Source organism: Rhinolophus sinicus, linkage group LG15 (genome assembly GCF_036562045.2).
Source record: "Rhinolophus sinicus isolate RSC01 linkage group LG15, ASM3656204v1, whole genome shotgun sequence".
In the NCBI taxonomy this organism is placed as follows: domain Eukaryota; kingdom Metazoa; phylum Chordata; class Mammalia; order Chiroptera; family Rhinolophidae; genus Rhinolophus; species Rhinolophus sinicus.
In genome coordinates this window covers 22,915,960-22,941,513 of record NC_133764.1, presented here as the reverse complement: position 1 = coordinate 22,941,513, position 25,554 = coordinate 22,915,960, and the positions used below count along the sequence as shown (strand labels likewise).

General features: G+C 37.2%; 1 protein-coding gene across 17 annotated transcripts in view; it reads right to left on the bottom strand.

Moving 5' to 3' along the window:
• ACACA (acetyl-CoA carboxylase alpha) overlaps positions 1 to 25,554 on the bottom strand; it is a 268,765-nt gene that overhangs the window by 175,437 nt on the left and 67,774 nt on the right. For 15 of the 17 annotated variants that reach the window (XM_019732514.2, XM_074320146.1, XM_019732521.2 and 12 more), the window contains 6 exons: positions 18,427 to 18,559; positions 17,012 to 17,150; positions 6,029 to 6,138; positions 3,885 to 3,966; positions 3,088 to 3,186; positions 1,617 to 1,723 (listed from right to left, as the gene is read on the bottom strand). In XM_019732514.2, coding sequence (XP_019588073.2) covers positions 1,617 to 1,723; positions 3,088 to 3,186; positions 3,885 to 3,966; positions 6,029 to 6,138; positions 17,012 to 17,150; positions 18,427 to 18,559 — 670 coding nt within the window. Of the gene's footprint in view, positions 1 to 1,616; positions 1,724 to 3,087; positions 3,187 to 3,884; positions 3,967 to 6,028; positions 6,139 to 17,011; positions 17,151 to 18,426; positions 18,560 to 23,242; positions 25,197 to 25,335; positions 25,420 to 25,554 lie in introns of those variants that run through there. The other 2 variants (XM_074320153.1, XM_019732527.2) reach the window with 2 other exon arrangements.

Genomic DNA, 25,554 nt, shown 5'->3' with positions numbered 1-25,554 from the left:
AACTCTATTCATTTCTGTTCTTATAGACAGAGTTAGCATGATGAACTCAATCACTGGGTTATAAGTGATCAAAGAGACAGCCACGAATGTGAAAAAGAGACAAAACAAATAGAGTAGCCCACATGATGTCAATAAGTAAGAACGTAGACCTTTTAAAAATATATGAAAAAAAATATGAAGGCTTTAGGCACAAGTCATCCATTTAAAATATTTTAGAAGAATTTTAATACCCTGAGGAAAATGATTATATATAAGTAAAAAAAATGAGGATTACTAAATAACATATATAGTAAGACTCTAATTTTATAATTATCATAATAATTATGGGAATCTATTGATAAAGATTATCATTATATAAAACTATGAATCAAAAATGGCTGGAAGAAAATATATATGAGTATGTTCAGGGGATTTATCTCTGGTTAGTAGGTTTAGGGGTGGTTTTATCATCTCTTTTCTGGCTTTCCAAATTTTCTACCACATAATTCTGTTTATAATTATAACCAGGAAAAAAAGGAATTTTAATTGATAAGCAAAATTGCTAGGCTTCTACTCTTTTGAAAATTATGGCAAATAGAATACAGCATTTGCAATTTAATTAGAAATACTCATTTTTATTAAGGAGATTATAGGATACTTAATTTAAAATGTAAACAATACAGTAAAATTAGTTGAGAATTCAGTGTTCCTCTTGAATTTATAACATACATGTCAAACACAAATAGTGTGTTTTTCTAAAATAGCCTCTTTCATCATCTACCTGCATGCATGCACACCTGACATTTCCAATTAATTAAAAAGTGAAAGGGGAACAAACTGGAGAGAACTATAAAAGGAAAGATAAGATTAAATTGAAGAAAGGATCTCCTTTTTCTTGGACTCATGTTTCTACATGAATGGACAATAATTATAAAGTAACACATTCAGCCTCTCTCAGTTCCCCCCCTCACACCTCCCCAAGGGAAAATAAGTAAATTATGTGATTGGTCAGTTTGGAAGGAAGAACTGAGCACACATAGCTCAGCCTCTCTCTCCTTTGGGATCAGCCCCCTGCATAGAACATATGCTCTTTGTCAGCTCTCAGCCATACAACAAGCTGAAGGGTAAAAGCTGTGTCTCTGTAGAGGGAAGTCTGTGGTTATTGGGCACCACTAACCAGTGAGTGAGACTGTTTAACTGATATTGGGGTTACAAATCTGATTGATGCTACACACTTAAGCCATTTTCACCAATATCTCTCTCTATTCGTAATAAAGTTGACGTTTTGATCTCTATCTGCCCGGCTTCTTGGTTCTGAACTCAAGCAGGGGAAAAAGTGTATTGTTTGTTGCCCCTTCCCTCCCATACACACACATTAACAGGCGGTGGAGAGGAGAAACAGCATCTCCTTAAAGCTCTGATTTAACCACCTAAGAAATGTTCTTTCTAAGTGAGAAGCTTTCTTCAAAACAAATTTAAATTATTTTTGTCATGTCTTCCCTCTATAAACTACACTTCCTGGTCTTACAACCCTAATCCCATCAAGGGTATATATCATGAACTAGGCTCCAAATCGTTATATTTCTGACTATAATTGGTCAGTTGAAAGACATCATTCCCTAGGGTTAATAACCTACCTTTAGCCCATCATCCACATCCTTCACATAACCTTTTTCATATAGTTCCTGGGGAACACTTAAGATATGTTTTGAAAAATTGTTTTCCTGCCAGTCCACACGAAGACCTGCAAGAGATTAACAGTGACTTAAAAGCAGCTATAAGAGCTTCTGTTTCCATCAATTTTCTGCCACACTTTCTTTAAAATACTCTCATATTTATCCAAAATTAAGAATAGATAGGAGAAAAAAGGATGCCATAAAAATAAGTCCTTGGGGTTAAAAGTATTTACCTATAGCAGGAACCTGGCAACTTGGGTTTCCAGTGTAAGCGGGACCTTACACTGGAAAAATCAAGGAGAGCTAACAGGCAGCAACTTATAAAAATGCAAGGATATACAAGACTGAAAAAAACAACAACCATGTCAGACTTCTCACAGCAACTCAGCAGGCAAAATACCTTCGATTTGTGTGTTCAGGCCTGCTCCAGGGCCAGAGGTCTAGGAAATAATTCAATCTTTATGAGCCCTTAGAAATGGAAATGGCAGTTTTATTGGCCTCAGCAGAGTCATGATTCCATGCTCTCTGAATGTCCCTGTACTCAGCCACAAGGGGAATGCTATAGCCTCTCCATTCAAACAAGAACAAATTCAACCTTTCATTTTAAACTGTTTGACCCTGCAGGTCTGGAGAGGATATTGCAGCCCCCCTGGAGAGCTAGAGTAACAAGAGTTCAAATCTGTTCAGCTTCAAGACAATGGTCATTCCCATTTGATTTTAAGTGTATATCTGCTCCCTGTGCTCGGGTACTAAAAAAGGCAAGTTCATATTGTTATCAGCTATAATTCACATGGTACTCTTTGAGGGACTTGCCAAGAATAAATCATTCTCAGAAAAATTTTATCCTTCTGCATGCCTGGAACAAAGGTTGACTATTGACCTAATTTTCTATATCAACGGCAAGTAAATGAGAGGTTGAATGGTATTAAACAGGCAAAGCAAATCCTCAATACATCAATACAAAGCAGATCATCACTACAATACAGCAAATCATCAGAAAAATACTGGCAGGCAAATACTTCAGCAGGTGGATTTTAGGTTTTCTCAGTGATACAGGTCACTTCCCAGGCAGGTTCAAGGCCTTAATTCTGCCTAGCAAGTCCAACTCTGAGAAAGATTCTAGCCCACCCAGAGTAGATACGAATCCCTAGCAGCGTATTAGTTTTCCCAGAGTTTCTCCAAATTAAGTTCCAAGATCACTTAAATCAGAGTTTAGCATCTGTGCACCTGGTACTAAATGTATATTCCTAAGACATAAAATCACAGATGTATTAATTAAGCCTAGAGATAAAAGATACCAGGAATCAATCTGGATTCTATTTCTTTTCAAGAATCCCAATATTTTAAACAAACTTAAGCCCCAAGCCACAGTCCCAAATATCCTACTAACCTTTTTCATACTTCAAGATACAAACAAGAAATAGTTTCTTACCACTGCCATTCCAGGGAAGAGTTGGGATACCTGCAGTTTGAGCCACTATGGAAGATGCAATCTTATCCCCCAAAGCCCACATGGCCTGGCTTGGTGGACCTAAAAATAAAACAAGAACACTGATTATAACATTCTGGCCTCATTTGTGTCATATACATTTTGTCTTCTATATAATTATTTTTGTATTTGTCTTGTGTCTCCTACACCACGTGGCATGGAGATCATAAACTTGATTATGGGGGCGACCATGCTTTGACTCGTCTTTGTACCCTTCACAGAAGCTAATACAGTAAGCTTTCAGCACACAGTGAGAGCTCAATATGTATAAATATATACTGAATAAATTCCTGACCAATCTAACTCTGATTTTATCGTCGTAGGACCGTTGAGTGGTTAATGAAATAATATATATATAATTAGTATAGTTCCTGTACATTGTAGCTGCTGTGCTACAATCGTTCCAAGAATAGGAAGAGAAAGACATCAGGTGATAAATTTGAAGGGTAATACTGAGCAAACAAAAAAGAAAGAAATGTAAGGAGGGAAAGTAAGTCTCTTTTTAAAGTGTCTTTCAAAAACCTATTCTCTCCAGCAATCCAGATAAACCCTTTTTAAATATCTAGTAGCTCCAAACCAGGAAAAGGGCTTCCTCTGACAGTTGCGGAGTGGCAAAAAATAATAGAATATTAAACAGAAGAAAAGCATGATGAAAAATAAGAGAACATTACACATGGATGTAGAGTGGAGTATGACAGAAACTGACAGAAAGAAAAAGACAACGTGTTCGAAAGGCTTACCCATGAAAGCGATGCCATTTTTCAAAAGCAGTTCTGGGAGCTTGGGATTCTCAGAAGCATGACCCCAGCCAGCCCACACTGCCTGCAAGGGAACAAACACAATATGGTTCATTCTTAAAATTCATGTTAAAAAAAATACATGATAAACTGTATTATTCTCTACCAAGACTGACGCTATTCCATGAGGTACAATAGCTTCACGGCAGCCTAATACTTAACTCAGCTTCTATGCTTGATTCTTGGCGAACTTTTTATAGAACAATATGCAGTAGTCTATTGTGGCAAAACCTGTGAAGAGGTCAAAACTAAGTTGAAATAGATATTAAGATCCAGCTAGTCTTGTTGCTCTTCAGGAAACTCAATTCACAGCCTTTCAACTAGACTCTATAGAGCCTTTTCTAGAAATACTGGTTTTCTTTCACAGATTCAGTTACTTTGGCCACCCAACTCCACCTTAATATCTAGTGGTTATACTGCCATACAAATCTCAAGCTTTGCTCTCTTTGGATTTAAGATACTTACCCTAAACTTCCTAACACAAGTGACAAGGGAAGAAATGACCTACTTATACACCACCATATTCTGGGCTAAGAATATTCCATTGGAATTAGGCAACTTTTCCTGACTTGGGAAGGTTTGAAGGTGAAATGGATAGAATAATCTCTGAAAAAAACCTTACAAACTTCCTGTTTGTATTATGTTTATGTTATTCTGACTAATTGCATTGTTTCTATTATATCTGTCCTTTCCATGTCTGTTATATAACATATAAAGGCATTTATCAATTCTCAACAGGATGCTTTCTATAAAATTAAAAGTTCTCTGGATATCCCCTTGTGCATAACTGTAAAATGGCTAAATTTGTTGGTGTTTTTTTTTTAATCCCTGTGACCACTTGGAGATTTTATTTGTGTTTATTAAAACTGTGGGGGCGGGTCCGGTGGCTCAGGCGGTTAGAGCTCTATGTTCCTAACTCCAAAGGCTGCCGGTTCGATTCCCACATGGGCCAGTGGGCTCTCAACCACAAGGTTGCCAGTTCAATTCCTAGAGTCCCGCAAGGGATGGTGGAGAGCACCCCCTGCAACTAAGATTGAACACAGCATCTTGAGCTGAGCTGCTGCTGAGCTCCCAGATGGCTCAGTTGGTTGGAGCACATCCTCTCAACCACAAGGTTGCTGGTTCGACTCCCAAGAGGGATGGTGGGCTGCGCCCCCTGCAACTAGCAACGAAAACTGGACCTGGAACTGAGTTGTGCCCTTCACAACTAAGACTCAAAGGACAACAACTTGAAGCTCAATGTCCACAACTAAGATTGAAAGGACAACAACTTGACTTGGAAAAAAAAGTCCTGGAAGTACACACTGTTCCCCAATAAAGTCCTGTTACCCTTCCCCAATAAAATCTTTAAAAAACAAAACAAAACCAACAACAACAACTGTGAAGCATTGTAATCCATTAGATGCAACAGGTTTTATTGGCAAGTGTAAATATTAGTTCATATATGAACTATAGTGCTGAATTTGAATATCTTTAAAGTGAAAACTTTTTTTTTTAATTTTTCATTTACAGTTGATATACAATATTATATTAGTTTCAGATACATAACACAGTGATTAGACATTTATATAATTTATGAAGTTATCACCCTGATAAATTTAGTACCCATCAGACACCACACATATCTATTACAATATTATTGACTATATTTCCTATGCTGTACTTTACATTCTTGTGACTATTTTTATAATTGGCAATTTGTACATCTTAATCTCCTTTTTTTTCACCCATCCTCCCAAACCCCTCCCATCTGGCAATTATCAGAATGTTCTCTGAATCTATGAATTTGTTTCTGTTTTATTTTGTGTTTTAGATTCCATACATAAGTGAAATCATACGGTATTTGTTTTTCTCTGTCTGACTTATTTCACTTCGCGTAATCCCCGCTAGGTCCATCCATATTGTCGCAAATAGCAAGATTTCATTTTCTATGGATGAGTAATATTCCATTGTATATATGTACCACCTTGTCTTTATCCATTGGTCTATCGATGGACACTTAAGTTGCCTCCATATCTTGGCTATTGTAAATAATGCTACAATGAACATATAAATTTGGTTTTAAAGGACACATTGGCATCTCTTACTTGTACTGGGATCCTTTTAGCAATATCAACAATTAATTCCACATTTGCATAGTTGTTGTTGTTTGGTCCTCCTGGCACTGGCACATAGTGATCTGCCATCTTAATGTACTCTGAAAATAGAAGCAAATTAATAGAGAACACATGCTTTGTTTTCTGAAATATAACAGCAAAGCAAAACTATGTAAAGGACAGGTACCACCATAGGTAACCACAAACTGCATCAATCAGGTAATTTCTAGGACCATCTATTTGGAGGCTCTGACTTTATTAAGTCACAGGTACTAATATGCACTAATTTAATATTTAGGAAGCTCTAATACTAAAACAGCAGTTCTTAAACATTTCACAATGTGACCTTTCTGAAGAGTCTTTATGATCCCTATATCAAAAATAATGTGTTTGTCATTTAGAGGCCCATGTACAATTATTCTATTCTGGGAAAAAGTTCTAGTCCTGACACCCTCTATCTTTAACTTGCACTGTACTCTGAGAAAGTGCTTTTCTTGATGTAGAGCTGGGACAGAATGAGGACAGAGGGTAGAGTCTGGAGGGTTTGTAGACTGTCCAAACAGGAAAGGTTAGATACAGGAAGCTACTAGATGTTTGAAAAGGGTTTGTCTGGATTGTTGGAGATAACAGACTTTAGAAAGATACTTCTAAAAGATGCTTTCTTTGCCTCCTTACATTTCTTTCTTTTCTTCAGTTTTTGCTCAGTATTCCCATTCAAATTTATCACCTAATATCTCTCTTCCTATTCCTGCAACGATTGCAGCAGAGCAGCTATAATGTACAGGAACTATACTAATAGGTTTTATATACATATATATGTATATATAAACACATATATATTTCACTAGCAATATGGGTGCCAAATTGCCTATATTCCCAACTACAGGTGTCATCAACCTTGTAAGTTTTGTTGGTCCTATAAATGAAAAAAAAAAAAAAAATCCCAACCTACTATTGATTTGGTTTGCATTTCTTTGATTGCCACTGTTATTGAACCTCTGTTCATATGTTTATTTAATTCTTTTATGGACTACCTATTTGTGTTTTTTTGTTCATTCATGTTTTTCTATTGAAGGGTGTCTTTTGCTCATATTGTAGGTAGAAACTCTTTGCTTCTAATATGTTTTTCCAGATTATCATTTGTCTTTAACATTTTCCCTTTCTGTTTTTATTTGCTAAATAGAAATTTTTATTTTCAGGTAGTCAAATCTAACTTTTCTGTAGTTCAGTGGCTCTAGATAGAGAAATAAAAAGTTACTATATTTGGTGACCTAACTATCCTACACACACACACACACACACACACACACACACACACACACACACACAGTCTGCAAAGGTACTGCTGTCACCAACCAACAACAGTTCAGAATTCTATATTATTACCATTCTCACTGTTCCTTAACCTGTCAATTGTGCCTATTCCCCTCCAGTTTCAGAACATGAAACCCAACGCTGATGTTAATAACGTACTCTTCTAGCTAAGCCTCCTTTTTCGTAATCTTTTAAATTGTAAAAATATCTAGTGTTCTAAACTGCATTACAGTGATGATTGCATAATGGTATGAATTTACTAAAACTTATAGAACTGTACACTTTTAAAAGAGTGACACTTCCAGTATGTAAATTAGATTCAATAAAGCTATTAAAATAACGTAATACAAAGAAAAAAGGAAAAATTCCTTAATTCAATACCACTGGTACTGCAATCCTTTCTAGAGTTCTAATTTTTTTTCAGTTACAGTTGACATTCAATATTATTTTATATTAGTTTCAGGTGTACAGCATAGTAGTTAGATAGTTATATAATTTACAAAGTGGTCCCCCTGATAAGTCTAGTACCTACCTGGCACCATACACATTTATTACAATATTATTGACTATATTCCCTATGCTGTACTTTACATCCCCACAACAATTTTGCAACTACCAACTTGTACTTCTTAATCCCTTCACCTTTTTCACCCAGTTCTCCAGCCCCCTCCCATCTGGCAACAATCAGTTTGTTCTCTGTATCTATGAGTCTGTTTCTGTTTTGTTTGTTCGTTTATTTTGTTCTTTAGATTCCAAACATAAGTGAAATCATATAGTATCTGTCTTTCTCTGTCTGACTTATTTCACTTAGCATAATATCCTCTAGGTCCATCCATGTTGTTGCAAATGTAAGATGTCATTTCTTTTTATGGAAGAGTAATATTCCATTGTATAAATTTACAATTTCTTTATCCAATTGTCCATTGATGGGCACTTAGGTTGTTTCCATACCTTGGCTATTGTAAATAACACGGCAATGAACACAGGCATGCAGGTATCTTTTCGAATTAGTGTTTCTAATTTCTTCAAATAAATACCCAAAAGTGGGAATCACTGGGTCATAAGGTGGTTCTTTTTTTAATTTTTTAAGGAAACCCTGTACTGTTTTCCATAGTTGAGTGCACTAATTTGCAATCCCACCAACAGTGCACTAGGGTTTCCTTTTCTCCACATCCTCACCAATATTTGTTGTTTGCTGATTTATTGATGATAGCTATTGTAACAGGCATGAGGTGATATCTCACTGTGGTTTTAATTTGCATTTCTCTGATGATCAGTGACATTGAGCATTTTTTCATATATCTATTGGTTATCTGTATGTCCTCTTTGGTGAAAAGTCTATTCAGGTCCTCTACCCATTTTTAAATTGGATTGTTTGTTTTTCTGGTGTTAAGTTGTATGAGTTCTTTATAAGTTTTGGATATTAACCCCTTATCAGATGTATCATGCATGAAAATTTTCTCCCATTCAGTAGCTTGTCTTTTCATTTTGTTGATGGTTTCTTTTGCTGTACAAAAACTTTTTAGTTTGATGTACTCCCACTTGTTTATTTTTTCTTTTGTTTCTCTTGCCCAAGGAGGTATATCATAAATAATATTACTACGAGCAATGTCAGAGAGTTTACTATGTTTTCTTCTAGGAGTTTTATGGCTTGGGGTCTTACATTTAAATCCTTAATCCATATTGAGTTTATTTTTGTATATGGTGTAAGAAGGTGGTCTAGTTTCTTCCTTCCCTTTTTTTTTTTTTTTTTTGCATGTATCTGTCCAGTTTTCCCAACACCATTTATTGAATAGCCTGTCTTTACCCCATTTGTATATACTTGCCTCCTTTGTCATAGATTAACCAAAAAGGCATAGATTTATTTCTGGGCTCTTTATTCTGTTCCATTGGTCTGTGTGTCTGTTTTAATGCCAGTACCATGCCATTTTGATTGCTATGTCCTTGTAGTAAAGTTTGGTATCAGCTATCGTGATACCACCCACTTTGTTCTTCTTTCTCAACATTGCTGTGGCTATTTCGGGGTCTTCTGTGGTTCCATATAAATTTTAGGATTATTTGTTCTTGTTTTGTGAAAAATGCCATTGGTATTTTGCTAGGGATTGCATTGAATCAATAGATTGCTTTGAGTAGTATGGACATTTTAACAATATTAATTCTTCCTATCCATGAGCACAGTGTATGCTTCCATTTATTTGTATCTTCTTCAATTACTTTCTTCAATGTCTTATAATTTTCTGAGAAGGGGACTTTTACCACCTGGGTTACATTTATTTCTATGTATTTTAATTTACTTTATTGATGCAATTGTAAATGGGATTGGTTTCTTAATTTCTTTCTGATAGTTGGTTACTGATGTATAAAAATGCAACTGATCTCTGAAGATTAATTTTGTATCTTGCTACTTTACTGATTCATTGATTATTTAGTTCTAATTGTTCATTTTTTAGTTCTAATAGTTTTTTGGTGGAATCTTTAGGGTTCTCTATATATAATATCACATTATCTGCAATTAATGAGTTTTGCTTCTTCCATTCCAATTGGGATATCTTTTAGTTCCTTGTTTGATTGCTGTGGTTAGGACTTCCAATACTACGTTAAATAAAAGTAATGAAAGTAAACATCCATGTCTTGTTTCTGATCTTAAGGAAAATGCTGTTAGCTTTTCCCCATTTAATATAATGTTAGCTATGGGTTTTTCATATAGGGCCTTTATTATGTTGAGGTATATTCCCTGTATTCCCTCTTTGCTTAGAGTTTTTATCATAAATGGATGCTGAATTTTGTCTAACACTTTTTCTGCATCTACTAATATGATCATATTATTTTTTATCCTTCACTTTTTGTTTATGTGGTGTATCACAGTAATTGATTTGCAGATATTGAATGAAACTTGCATCCTAGGAATAAATCCCACGTGATCATGGTGTACGATCTTTTTAATGTATTGTAGAATTCGGCTTGCTAATATTTTGTTGAAGATTTCTGCATCTATGTGCATCGAGATATTGGTCTATAATCTTTTTCTATAATGTCTTCGTCTGGTTTGGGTATCAGAATAATGGTGGCCTCGTAAAATGAGCTTGGGAAACTTCTCTCCTCATGAATTTTTGGAATAGTTTGAGAAGGACGGGTGTTAATTCTCCTTTGAATGTTTGGTAAAGTTTACCCGTGAAGCCATCTTGTCCAGAATTTTTGCTTATTGGGAGTTTTTTTTATTACTGATTCAATTTTATTAGTAGTAATTGGTCTGTTCAGATTTTCTGTTTCTTCTTGATTCAGTCTTAAAAGATTGTATGTTTCTAGGAATTTATCCATTCCTTCCAGATTGTCTTTGTTGGCATATAATTATTTATTTTCCTATAATCCTTTGTATTTCTGTGATATCAGTTGTTGCTTCTCTTTCATTTTTGATTTTAGTTATTTGGCTCTGCTCTCTTTCTTTCTTGATGAGTCTGGTTAATCCACTTTGTTTGTCCATTTTGTTTATTTTTCAAAGAACAAATTCTTGGCTTCATTGGTCTTTGGTATGGTTAATTTAGATTGTACTTATTTCTGCTGTGATCTTTATTATTTCCTTCTACTCACTTTGGGCTTTTCTAGTTCCTTTAGATGTAAGGGTAGATTGTTTATTTGAAATTTTTCTTGTTTCTTGAGGTAGACTTGTATCGCTATGAATTTTCCTCTTAGGACTGCTTTCGCTATGTTCCACAGATTTGGGGTCATTGTGTTTTCATTTTCATTTGTCTCAAGGTATCTTTTGATTTCTTCCTTGTTGTCATTGTTGACTCATGTATTATTTAGAAGCATCTTATTTAGCCTCCATGTGTTTATGAGTTTTTCAGTTTTTCTCTTGTAATTGATTTCCAGTTTCATACCATTGTGGTCAGAGAAGATGCCTGATATGATTTCAATCTTCTTAAATTTACTGAGATTTGCTTTGTGGTCTAACATGTGGTCTACCTAAGAAAATGTTCCAGGTGCACTTGAAAAGAATGTATATTCTGCTGTTTTGGAGTGAAATGCTCTAAAAATATCAATTAAATCCATCTGATCTGATGTGTCATTTAAGGCTGCTGTTTTCTTCTTGATTTTCTGTCTGGAAGATTTATCCATTGATATCAATAGAATGTTAAAGTCCCCTACCATGACTGTATTACTGTTTATTTCTCCCTTTATGTCCATCAAGATTTGTTTTATGTATTTAGGTGCTCCTATGTTGGGTGCATAAATATTTACAAGAGTTATATCTTCTTGTTGTACTGATCCCTTTATTACTACGAAATGTTCTTCTTTATCTCCTATTACAAACTTTGTTTTAAAGTCTATTTTGTCTGATATAAGTGTTGCCACTCCACATTTTTCATTTCCATTTACATGAAATAACTTTTCCCATCACTTTACTTTCAGTCTGTGTCTTTCAACTTAAACTGGGTCTCTTGTAGAGAGCATATGTGTGGGTCTTTTTTTCTTATCCATTCAGTCATCCTATGTCTTTTGATTGGAGCACAATATAGTCCATTTATATTTAAAGTAATTGATAGGTATGTAGTTACTGCCATTTTATTATTTGTATTTATGTTCTTCCTTCCATTTACCCTTTTCCTTAAAGAAGTCCTTTTAACATTTCTTGGAATACTGGTTTGGTAATGATGAACTCCTTTAGCATTTTCTTGACTGATAAACTCTTTATCTCCTTCAATTTTAAATGATAGCATTGCTGGGTAAAATAATCATGGCTGTAGGTCCTTACTTTTCATCACTTTGAATATTTCATGCCAATCTCTTCTGGTCTGCAAGCTATCTGTTGAGAGATCAGCTGACAGTCTAATGGGAGCACTCTTGTACATAACTAACTACATTTCTCTTGCTGCTTTTAAGATTCTCCTTTGTATTTAACTTTTGGCATTTTAATTATGGTGTGTCTTGGTGTGGGCCTCTTTGGACTCGTCTTGTTTGGGACTCTCTACACTCCCTGAAGTTGTATGTCTATTTCTTTTGCCAGGTTAGGGAAGTTTTCAGTCATTATTTCTTCAAATAGATTTTCAATCCCTTGGTCTCTCTTCTCCTGGTACCCCAAAAATGTGAATGTTGTTATGCTTGATGTTGTCCCAGAGGTCAATTAAACTATCTCATTTTTTTTATATTCTTTTTATTTTTCCTGTTTCAATTGACTGTTTCCAGCTACCTTGTCTTCCAAATTGCTGATTTGATTGTCTGTTTCATCTAATCTGCTGTTGATTCCTTCTAGTGTACTCTTCAACTCAGTTATTGTATTTGTCATTCTGCCTAGTTCTTTATGGTTGCTATGTCCTTTTTTATACTTACTATCTTTTTATTGAAGTTGTCACTAAGTTCCTTGAACATCCTTATAACCAGTGTTTAGAACTCTGTATCCAGTAGATTGCTTGCCTCTACTTCATTTAGTTCTCTTTCTGGTGTTTTTCTCCTGTTCTTTCATTTTGGACATGTTTGTCTCCTCATTTGGCTGCCTCTCTGTGTTTGTTTCTATATATTACATAGATCTGCTACATCTTCCAGTCTTGGCAGGGTGGCCTTATATAGTAGATGTCCGGTGTGGCCCAGTGGCAGTCTCCCTAATCACCTGAGCTGGGTGCTCCAGGTGTGCCCCTTGTGTGGGTTGTTTACCTCCTGTTGTGGTTGAGCCTTGATTGCTGTTGGCAAGTTAGTGAGTGGGACTGACCCTCAGGCTGACTGGCTGTATGGATTAGCCATGACCACAGCTGCTATGTGGGGGCTGACCCACAGAGCGGGATTCACCCCAGTGGGCTATGGTGCCTGTCAAGATGACCCTTCGGGTGTGCCACTTGTGGGTCTAATTGGGTGGTGCTCTGCTGTGGTCTGAAGCTGACCACCAGGTATGTTATTCTGGGGCCTCTTGGGAGGGGCACTGGTGCAGGCCAAGGTCAGCCACTACCTCTGACCTGCCCAGGACTACCTTGCAGGAGATCTGCGGTTGGTAGCTAACTGTGCTGGATCTGAAGTCACATGGGAGAGGCCACGCTGCAAACCAAAGCCAGCTGCCACCAGTACTGGGCCTGAGGCAGCTGAGCAAAAAGCACAGGGCACTCTGAGGCCTACTGCCACCTGCTGGTTGCCTGTAGGCTCAGCCACTGAAAGAGCCTTGGGCAGTACTCAAGTTGGGTGAGTTGTGGTCTCAGGGAGTCACCAGGGTGGGGCAAGTGGTGTTCACCAGTTTAATGCAAATTCAGATTTGGTACCAGTGCTGAGCCTAGGGCCACTCAGCAAAAGACACAGGGAACAATGAGGCCAGCCGCTGCCCACCTGAGGCATGCGGATCTTTGAGTTTTTTTAAGAAAGACTGCAGCATGAGCCACGGCTAGCTGCCTGCTGTCGAAAGAGCCTCTGGCAGTGTGCAAGTTGGGTGGGGCAGGGTGTCAAGGAGTCATCAGGGTGGAACAAGTTGAGTGCTCCAGGCAGATTCAGATTTGGCCTTTTGGGGGGAGATCTCAACACACGAAAGATGGGACTCACCTGCCAGCTGTGTGAGAGGGCTCAACATGGGGAAAATGGCGGCTGTCCCTCCAGCTCTTGCCCTGAAGTCATACAACCTAGTTTCAACCTGTATGTCTCTGGCACCTCTCGAGCCACTGTCCCTCCACTGGAGCCCACGGTGAGTGCCTGCCAGCAAGTGAGTCTGCACATGGGCCCTTTAAGAGGATGCCTGTGTTTCTAGCAGCCTCTGTCTCATCCAGACAAATGGAATCTTAACTAATTTTCACAGCCAGTTGTTGTGGGGCTCCTCTTTCCAGCACTGCTGTTCTGGGCTGGGGAGCCCAGTGTGAGGCTGGGACCCCTCACTCCTCAGGGGGGACCTCTGCAGCTGAGCTATCCCTCCCAATTCTCCCCATTATGGCTCCTTCCTCTCAGACTATAAACATTCCCAAGTCTCTTTCATTCTGAAAAATTAAAATCCTTTCTTGACCCTGAATTTCTCTTTAGTTACTGTCTTTTCTACTTTCCTTCTTATCCAAATTCTTAAAAAACTTGTCCATATTGGCTACCTCCATGTCACTTCCCATTCATTCCTTAACATCCTGTATTAGTCTGCATACTCATATTGTTCCACTTAAACCATTCTTGCAAATGTTACCAATGATTTCCTAATTGCTGGACTGGCTTCTATTCCTATTTTATTGGATGCTGACACATTTTACCCTTAATGAAATTCTCTTCCGCTTCTTCTATCTTTCTGATAATTTCTTCTCAGCATTGTTTATGGACCCATCTTCCTGAATCTATTCCTAAATTCTAGTCTTTTATAAAATTTCATCCTGAGCCCTCTTCTCATTTTGTATCTGCTGTTTCGGGAGGTAGTGTCAAACACCACATATTTACTAATAATACACACTCTTAATCTCTGTTTTTCATTATTTTTAAGTTCTAGAAGGATATACTCAATTTTGTGTAGGATTTATAGACTCTGCTTATACCACAAATACTCCAAACCTAATCTGTTCCAAAAGAACTTTGATCTTCTTGTAATATTATCTATTATTTTGCCCTATTTGATGGTACTAGCATCAGTTTAGTCAACCAAATTAGAAACTTAACAGTAATTATTAACTCTTCTCTCAATCACCAAATCTTGTCAATTATACCCCCTAAATCTCTCCAAACCAATCTTTTCTTTTCTATATTTGGCCTTGTCATACCCTCTAGTATTGCCTTCTATCAATGGATCTTCCAAGATGCTACCTGAATCATCCATCTAATTATTCATGTTTAAGAAATGTATCATTTAGAGATACATGCTAAAATATTTACAAATAAAATAATGACTAGGATTTGCTTCAGAAATTGTGTATGGAGGAGGGAAGAGGTAAAAGTATAGATGAAACAAGACTGGCCATGAGTTGATAATTGTTGATGCTGGATGACAGGAAGATGGGAAAGGATTTATTATACTCTTCTACTTTTGAATTGTTAAAAACAACAACTAATCCATTTAAAATGCAAATCCTTTAATATCCAACACACACATACACAGATGCACACATACACACATCCCAAAATAGAAAGTTTATGTTCTTGAGACTGTAAAACAAGGCTCTACTTGACAAATACTAGATCATATTTTGTATTTTAACAAGCCACCTATAATTTCCAGAAAACTACTATATCACACCTTCAAACATTTGCATGTATACTGTTCTTTCTCCATGGGACACTTTTGTCTTCCCCCTAATTGCTTCACTAATTCTTACTCAGTCTTGGCTAGGCATACATAACATCTTGAGAAAGCTTTCTCTTAACCCTACCCCCAAGAGCAGGGGGCAGTTAAGATGTCTCAACTCTGTTCTCATAGTACCCTGTGCATGTTTCTATTACAGCAGTAACCTCACTGTACTGAAATTACTTGTTTCCAATAGCAAGACAGCATGTTATTCCACTGGGGGCCTCCATGTTCACTGAGTGAATGAATGAATGAATGAATAGGAGCAGCAGGAAAAAAACAGACAAAGAAAAAGAAATTATACAAGGTAGTTTACATTTATTATAGACAATTGCATCTTTACAACTATCCAGGGAATTAGACATTATGATCTTCCTTTTACAGATATGAAAAGCGGCTAAGAGATGTTAAAGGGTGACTATAAATGATTTCAGGTCATAAATCTACTTTCCAATAAATTGGTGCCTTCTCCATTTCTAAATAAGATAACATAATAACCCTTATTCCTTAGGAATAGCCTAACGTCATTGTCTCAATATAGAGAGAGCATATACAGATCAAAATGGGTTTTAACAGGTAGCTATTTAAAGAGCTAATGTCATCTGTGGGTACTCTACTTTAGATATTACACTTTAATCATAAAAAGTATGGAAGGGATAGACTAGCCAAAACCTCTCAGCTATACCAACAGTCTTTATCTACAACTCTGAGATGCAGAACCATTCTGAGTAGTGAGAACATGCAGAAGAGCTTGCAGAGTGAAACCCACTTGGCTCCCAAGAGTTCTCTCCCTCAGGAAGAGGGGAAAAAAAGGATCTTAACTCTAAGATCCTCTAAAATTCAATGCAGCTCATAAGGGAAATAGTATTTCTTTCCAAACCTTTCCACTTACACATGCTAAAGTATGTGGTCTAGCAAATACTTGACATTGAAAAGCCATACACCTGAAAACCCAAATCAACACTTTGGGTAAATGTCTACCTATTTTTACTCAGAACACAGAAGTCGGTATTGACGTTAAATACCAGGGGTGCCAAAAAAATGTACACAAGTGGACACTTTGGTCAACGTTGCTCAAGCAGTAGTTCCCAGTAATCAGAAGTGTCTGGATGTTTATGGTAACCACTTTGCGCACCTTTTGTAATTGCAGAAGTCACATGTTCATCTTTTGTTATCGGTATATACATGTATCGAGTATTACAATTTTCATACAGTTTTCCTTTCTTCAAGTGTGTATACATTTTTTTGGCACCCCCTGTATATCACAATCACTTGTCTATGTCTAGTATTAATACTTTTTAAAAGAGATATCCTTTTAAAAGGATTTCATTGGAAATGCTTAGGTCTGGGAATACCCCAAAGCTACCATTCTCCTACTTAAAGACTGTGCTATTCAATGTTTTATGCTCAAGGGTGACGCTTTCTTAATATTAATAACTCACCTGCATTGGCTTTAAGGTCTTCAGGTGTGACCATGACAACAAATCGGATCGCACGTTCATTTCGAAACATCTCATAAGACCATCGACGAATAGATCGCATACATTTCACTGCTGCAATGCCATTGTTGGCAATAAGAACCTGGGAGTGGGGGATGATTGGAGAGAAAAATGGAGAGGGCAAGCAATGATGGAGGAATAGAGATGAGACAAGTTTTGTAGATCTATCTTTCTCTGAAAAGCCAGGTTTTCAATAAGAATTTATATTGCTGGTCTAAGCAGTTAGGAACCAGCTGCCACATGATCAAGGGATATTTTTAAATGTCAGCTGAGGAAATACTTTAATACATGTCCATTAAAACTTACTCCTTTCTAACTTCATTTCTTAAAGGGGAAAAAAAAATCACAATGTCTCAAATCTTGTGAGTTTGTGAATTATCCTACCATATCAATTAATAGAGAACAGAAGATAAACTTTAGAGGGATGATGTACTATCAAATAAGGAATGGGAAAGAAGAAACAGTGCAGTGTCATGCAGTATTCTCTGCTGTAGTAAAACAAGACACAGAACCTTGAACATGTATAGGAACCCTGGCACCAACCACCACTTCTCTCCAAAATGCTGAACCCCAAATGCCTCAGAGTTGTAAAGACTGCCTCAGAATAAATGGTCACAAGAAAGAGTAGAATCAATGATCCTGAGACTTCTCTCTAAACAAACCTGTCATCGCCTTACCTGTCTTGCAAGCATGCCCCCAAGGATGTTATCTGTGTTCAGACTGATTGGAAGACTAACAGAAGGGCATCGTGGAAGCAATACTTATAGGTTCCCATCCTTTAATCTTTTAATCACTGCAAACTATTTCAACCAAGTCATCCTCTCAGCTCTGACATGATTTAGATAAAAGTGACACAGAATCACGCTAACATTTAAAAACACTTGTGATCTCTTTAAGTATTTCATGTGGTATATTCTCTCTAAACAACTCAAATACTTGGTGGAAGCCAGTAAGTCAGTGTATCACACAGTTTAAGCTTTCTATTCTGAAATTCTCTACTCCCTCAGCCCTAAATCCAATGCTAGGACATATCTCCTGACACCACCCCACAAGCTAATCAATTTCTCATACCCTCTCAAATCAGTGCAGTCCAACCCTGTAAGAGAACTTTATGAGCACTGCTTCATCTTCTTAATTAGCTGTGACGAAATTATTAGTGGTTAATACATAGTACAGAGAATAGTAAAATTATTTCATAGGATGCTAGGGAGGCAGAAGGGATAATTTTGCATAAAGATGCAAGGTCTCTGAAAGTCTAAATATCAGTTTTGAGCAAATCTAGACAACAAATCTGGGCACTAAATCTCATGTACTTTGGAAGAATAATTTCTAACTTATTAACTTAAGTTATAACTTACCTTTTCAATCACTTTATTCCCCCCAAAACGAGTAACAAATTCTGCTGGAGAAGCTACAGTGAAATCTCGCTGTGAGTCTATTTTCTTTCGGTCTCGACCTTGCTTTACTAGGTGCAAGCCAGACATACTGGACCTATAAAAATAGAGAAACCATAGAAGTCTATCAGTAGGATTTCTTCACACCATCTATCTCCCCTGGAGAACTGCTTTTCACTACCATCCTTATGAACAGCACTTCCAACTGTACCCTCGTGAAGACTGCATGCTGGTAGACCACATACTTTTTCAATAGAAGAGAGGGAAAAAGAACGATCTTTTTTTTTACAAAAGACCTGTGGCTTGACGTTTTCTATTTTTTTAATTAAAATTTATTGGGGTGACAATTGTTAGTAAAGTTAGAAAGGTTTCAAGTGTACAATTCTGTAATACATCATCTATATATCATGTTGTATGTTATCACCTCCTACCAGTTAGAATGGCTGTCATCAACAAGACAAATAATAACAAGTGTTGGAGAGGCTGTTGAGAAAAAGGAACCCTCATACACTGTTGGTGGGAATGCAGATTGGTGCAGCTGCTATGGAAGGCAGTATGGAGGTTCCTCAAAATATTAAGAATAGAATTACCATATGACCCAGCAATCCCTCTCCTGGGTATCTACCCAAAAAATCTGGAAACATTTATCTGTAAAGATACATGTGCTCTGATGTTCATTGCAACTTTATTTACAAGTGACCAAAATATGGAAACAACCCAAGTGTCCTTCAATAGATGATAGGTTGAAGAAGCTGTGGTACATATACACAATGGAATACTATTCTGCCTTAAGAAAAGATGAAAAAGAACGACCTTTGTATGTGGAAATTTAAGGAAAAATAAGTGTTCCTGGATAATAAATGATACTAAAGTTTACCAACAAATGCCATCACAAAGAGATAGGCAAAGGTTGGAATGAAATGAGATGGTATAAAAGACGCAGAGAGACTGTTAAAGCTAAAAACACAGTTAGCAAGACTGTTTCTGGATCATGATTCTGGCATGTGGACAACCTTCACCTTTGTATCTCAAGCCCCATCTTTCTTATGAGCTATACATAACTGCACATTTTTAACCGCCTACTAAATGTTTTACTTGTGTATCCCATAGGAGTTTCAAAATGAACAATTCCAAAACCAAATTCTTTACAAGGCAGAATATACCATAGTTCATTGATTTTTAAGTTCCTCCCTTTTTTTTAACTTTAAGAAAAAAATCTCTGAAATTGGTATGTATCTTACAACTGATAGTGTGATTTATTTAATTGGCAGTACTTCTTTTCCTCAGTGGTATAGACAATAATGATGCCTCTACAGTCAATGGTGTTTTAGATTAGATGAAATCAAGTAGCGGCCTGAGTTTAAATTCCAGATCTGTCCACTCAATAGCTCCAATAGATCTTTAGCAAACAATTTAGCTTGCTCAGCTTTAGTTTTCCCTTTGAAAAATATGCATAGTATCCATTGGTCTAGCTATTTACTTACTGTCTCTCCACTCCAAGCCCACCCTTTTATGTTCTGCTCTGTGCAAAACTGTTCATTTCTGCCAGTGGGAAGGGAGAAAGGTAAGCAGAGAGACTTCTTTTTTGTTTTGCAGCTATTATCAGCATTGCTCCTCAATAACAGAGGGCTCATTCCAGCCTCCAGCATCTTTCGACACTCCCGGGAAGAGCCTCAATGCATTCCCTTGGAGGTACCAAGTAGAGCACGTTGTGGCTCCTTCGCAGGCAGAGAGCTGCCTTGTCATGTTCACTCATTCTCTGGGCTACCTGCCTGGGCCCATCAATCACCTGTCAGGGATCTGAGCACCAGCGACTCAAAGCTTACTCCCAGAGGTTCAAGCACCACCAGCCCTCAGGGGCCCTCCTCCGCGCTCCTACCATTTCCTTTTTCTTCTCCCAGTCCTACAGATGGTAACTGCTTTCTACAGGTATTAACTCCGGATTACCTCAGCATCCCTTCCTTGTTCTTTTATTCTCCTAACATGTAAGTAACCAATTCTCACGATTGAATGCCCTGTTTATAATAGCTAATGCAGTTTCTCTCTCCTTGACTGATAGACCCTCTGAAAGGGTATTTTGAGGATTAAATGAGAAAATGGATCTAAATAAGATCCTTTATACACTGTTTCAGAGACAGCTGTTTTCTTCTATTCCTATCTTTTCTTCCTTTCTCCTATACTCTAACCTTAACACTGCAGTAATTTATCTTTGCAAAATAAAAGAGTATGATTAAAATCTTCCCACAAATAAAATACCAGGTTCAGGTGGTTTTAAAAGACAAGTTCTACCAAGCTTTCAAGGGCAGTAGTCTAACAAACTTCCAGACAATACAAAAAGAAGTACAACTTCCCAGCTAGAGTAAAACTAATACTAAAACTAGACAAAGATGTTACATGAAGGTAAAAAGCCAGGTCCATTTTACTCATGACTACATATGCAAAATCCCTAAACAAAATATTCTAAATAGTAAGGTATTAGTGTAAGGATGGACAAAATATTAGTAAAAAATATGTTACTCCACGACCAAGTTGAGTTTGTCCCACGTATGTAAGGTTGGTTTAACTTTAGAAAATCCATAAATGGAAACGACTCAGATTTCCTTAGCAAGTGCAATAAAATGGAAAAAAAATTAGAGGCCTCAGGATTGCAAAGGAGTAACTGTCATTATTTGCAAATGATATGATCATTTATATAGAAAATAAAAGATTCTGCAGGCAAATTATAAGAAATAATAGGAGACCTTAGTCAAGTGTCTAGACATACAAGTAATACACAGTAAGTTGAAATATATTGTATACAGCAGAGCATATACAGATTATAAAACTGAAAACAGATCATAAAGTTAAAAACTAAAATACACATACTTTTAAGATATATATGTATATATATATATACGTATATATACATACACACACACACACACACACAATAAAACTATATAAACAGGAAAACAAAAGAATGTGATGAACATGTGATTAAGGAAAACGATGGTCTGGGTGGGGGGGAGACAGGGAGAGGCTGAGAGGAGAGACCATGTGGGTAGATGCAGGTGATGTTCAAGGACTACTTTTGTTTTAGGTGGTAGATTTTCAGATTCTTTCTACATTATTTTAAAAAATAACTAAATAACTAACCAAATAAATAAATAATAGTGGGCCACACATAGGTCAATGAGTGTGCCATGAACCAAGGATTATGATTATATAATTCTATACACCTAAACACATATACACGCACACACACACACTCCTCAGAGATCAGCTTTCAGTTATTTAGGGAGGGAATGAAGAGATAGAGAAAATATAACCCTAGGATCAATAAGGAGCTGCCTGAGTATAAACAAAAAGAACAGCGAAGTCTATATTGATAAAATTAAGGTGGAGAAAAAATTGGTCGTAAGATTTAATCAATAGTTTAGAAATTGAATGGATCTCAAAATCTGTATCTCTCAACCTACATTTTCTTGGGAAGCGCTTAGAGAATGCTGTCTTCCCAAACAATGGAGTAAACCAAGAAAAAGGAAGACAAGGGATGCAAGAAACAGAGGATCCAACATAGAAGAATAGAGAATTCCGTAGATAATTGTTCAAACTGGAAGGCTCCAGGAGGGGTGCATTCTTGGAAAAAATGGACAGATCACCTGTTGTATTTAATCACAGAAAAACAAAATAAAACTTTGTGTGTATGTAAAATATAGTATATATAAATAAATATACATTTGTTTTACATATATAAAAAATGTTATATATGTTTGTTACATATACACATATAAATCATTTTGATTATATATGTAGATATATACGTGTGTGTGTGTGTGTGTGTGTGTGTGTGTAACATATCAGTTGCTTTTTACTTATTTGACTCTCAGTGGAAGTTTTGCTTGGTTTTCCCCCAAAAGGGTGGAAGAGGTCAAGCGAAAAGGAAAAGGAAAGGATGCTTGTTCTAAAGACTAATTTTCCAAGCGGTGTGTTTTTTTCCGTCTGTTTTCTGTTTTTGCCAAAGTCCAGTTTAATTTTCATGTCATTTTTTTCAAAAAAAGAAAACTCTCAAGATTGCAAAATCAAGCAAACAAAAAAGATATAGAGGGACCCTTAAGTACCGCTAGCAAGCAAATCATTCAAGACTTATGTCAATCCTCTGCTAGCAGCACAGAACTGCAAGAGACCTGACGAAGGCCAAGGCCTGACTCGTTTCCTCCTCAGCCTAAGTTCTAACTGTAGGAAGAAGGCAGATGCCAGGATAAGAGAGCCTGGCGGCACTCTTAACAACTCCAGTCTGGCTGCCCACGGTCACATGCCAGGACAATTCAGCAGGCAATTCTCCTGCCCTGGAGACACATTCTAAAAATATTTTCTACATAACTACCTTCCACAGGGATGCTACATACTACACAGAATCAGTATCTTCCTCCACAATAGGTGAAGAGACTTCACTCTTGAACAGCCAGCCAAATCCAGTAGGCAAATTTGGCACAGATTGAGTGAGATCCCTTAATGAAATAATAAAACAACAAGATCTGCATAGGATGCTTATTTTCAGCATAGCTACAATATCACACATGGGCTCAGGTATCTTTGGTTCAAATTTTGAATGTAAAATAACGGTTTAGAAACCCAGGATCGAATATGAGAGTTTTTATTCATTACCTTTAAAAAAGACAGTTTCTTAGAGATACGAAAGTTCATCAAAAAATTTCCCATAAATTCCAGGGCTTAGCTGCCATGCCTTACTGTTTTTTTAAAGGTATCTATTGCCCAAATATGGCACCCTGAAACTTACCTTTGAAGCATATAATATCTCATCTCCTTATTTTCCTCTGGAGAAACCTCCATACCACGATGGCAAAGGAATGGAAGCTTTTTCTTCGGATTTCAATCTTGTAAACACAAACCACAGCTCACCTCCTGCGGCAGGTTCTCAAAACCCAGGAGGCCCAGAGGCACGGCGCCTTCTGCTACTTCTTGGCTCTGCTTCAGGCAGACTACAGTACTCCTCATGGCCTCAAACTATGTCTTTTTGTCTACGTTGTCCCCAGTTTCATATTTCCCCACTTTTCCTCCTTTTTGTACTTTCCCCCTACCCTTGGCTCACACCTATTATTAGTTGATTTCCCAAGGGGACTGGGAGGAGAGGAGGAAAAATATGAAAGCTTGTAGAACTAAAAAATAGAACTTAGCAACTCTGCGTTAGTTAGCTGCAGCAAATGTGTTTCAACAACGGTCACTTTCTTCTGACAGTCACCAAAGAAAAGCTCCACAGTGTCTCCTGGCTGCCAGGAGCACATGACAGGGAGGGCCCAGGGCAAAAAGAAGACAGCGTTTACAAGAACAACTAAGCCAAGAAAATAATGAGGCCATGAAATCCAGAGGGAGGAAGACAGCACCGCCTGAGTAGGTAATTTCTGAGATCCAATCAAAACAAATAATACTGATTATCAGACTGCAAGAGAGGGGAAAAGCAGGTCAGACAGTAAATAAAACAAGTACAAAGGACAAAACATGCCACTAATAAGGAACTCTGCATAACATAGAAGCCACAATTCCATTTTTTAGGCCAGCACAGTTTGACACACATACACGAACACCTTTCTTAAAACAACAAAATCTAAGGTCCTTTTCACTAAAACTTGAAAAGAAGAATGGAAGTGGTACAAATGGGATATAGAGAAGATGTAGGTAAAATCCTTGAAAGGAAAATGGGCCCAGACAAATATTTTAGACACAGAGATCTAACCCAAGTTAAGCAGGGAAGAAAAACCCTGCCTGGAAAGGCTCCTGGGACACGTCTATTGTTATGACAGCAAATTTACCACAGAGAGACAGATCACTGAAATAAAGAAATGGTGGCTGAATGTTATACAGTAACATACTCCTGTTTTAACTTTTAATTAATTAGATGCTCATGATATTGCTGTCTTCTAATGGGAGGAAAGACACTAACAGCTAGAATCTATAGAATCACAACTTCCTGAGACAAGTCCTCAAGAATGGTATCATTCAGCAGAGTCATATCTAACCTGATTTATGCACCATAGAAAATTCCCACTAAAATTCTGGACAGAAATAGTTAATAATTTGATGCCAACTCTGCTAAGAACCTTCCAAAACAGAAGTACACCATGACCTGGAGCACAGACAGCAGAACGATGAAATCAAAGATAAAATGATGAAGACAAACCTTGATCTCATGACATTCAGATGACCCAGATTGAAAAGACTCAATCAGGCCACTCAACATGACCACCAGCCATGAAAGAAAATGGACGTCCTGGGTTGTTTTCTCGTCTGTACACTTTACATCATTCCTTTTATACTATGCCAATGTCTGATAAAGCTAGTCAAGTTTACTGTTTCCTTTAAAGAACCAAGATGATACAGAGGCTCCCTCCTATCTTCATGTCTCTTCAGAATAACCTGTCTCAACACAGAGTACAGAGGCCTTTGTCTAGAACACGTACAGTGACCACAGATGTAGGAGGAGCTCAATTTTACACACATCTAATTGTCTCCAGGTGTAGGCAGTTCCCAAAAGAGAATCACTCTCTGCTTTTATTATATACGTTGAACATTCAAAAACCAACTAAAGCACTGAGTATAGAATAAAGCAGGCTATTCTACACTCAACTGTATCAGAAAAACATACCAAAGAGGCACACTCAGTAATTGAGTTTGTACTTTTCTTTCTAAAACAACTAAACACTAACACAGCACACCCAGATCCACAAAGCTAGAGTTTCTTTCACGGATGCTGCTCACAATCCCTCTGTAATATTAAAACACAAGAAATAAAAAGCCACATTCATTCATTCCTCCAAATTCAAAGCATCCCCATTTTAATCTACCATGAATAGAGTGTCCAAAGCAGACACATACCTGGCACAAAATCCAACTAGAAGCCCACAATGATCCCAGCATTGTAACATGCCAAACACCAGGGATGACGTAGCCGTTTATCCAGCAGACAGTGACGCATTAGCTGGTTTGATTGCAATGCAGTCTCAGTTAATACTGCAGCACACACTGCGCGACACTGACACTGGGACTTTTCCAACCAGAGAAATCTTGAATCAAGGATGTAGCTCTTTTGAAAAT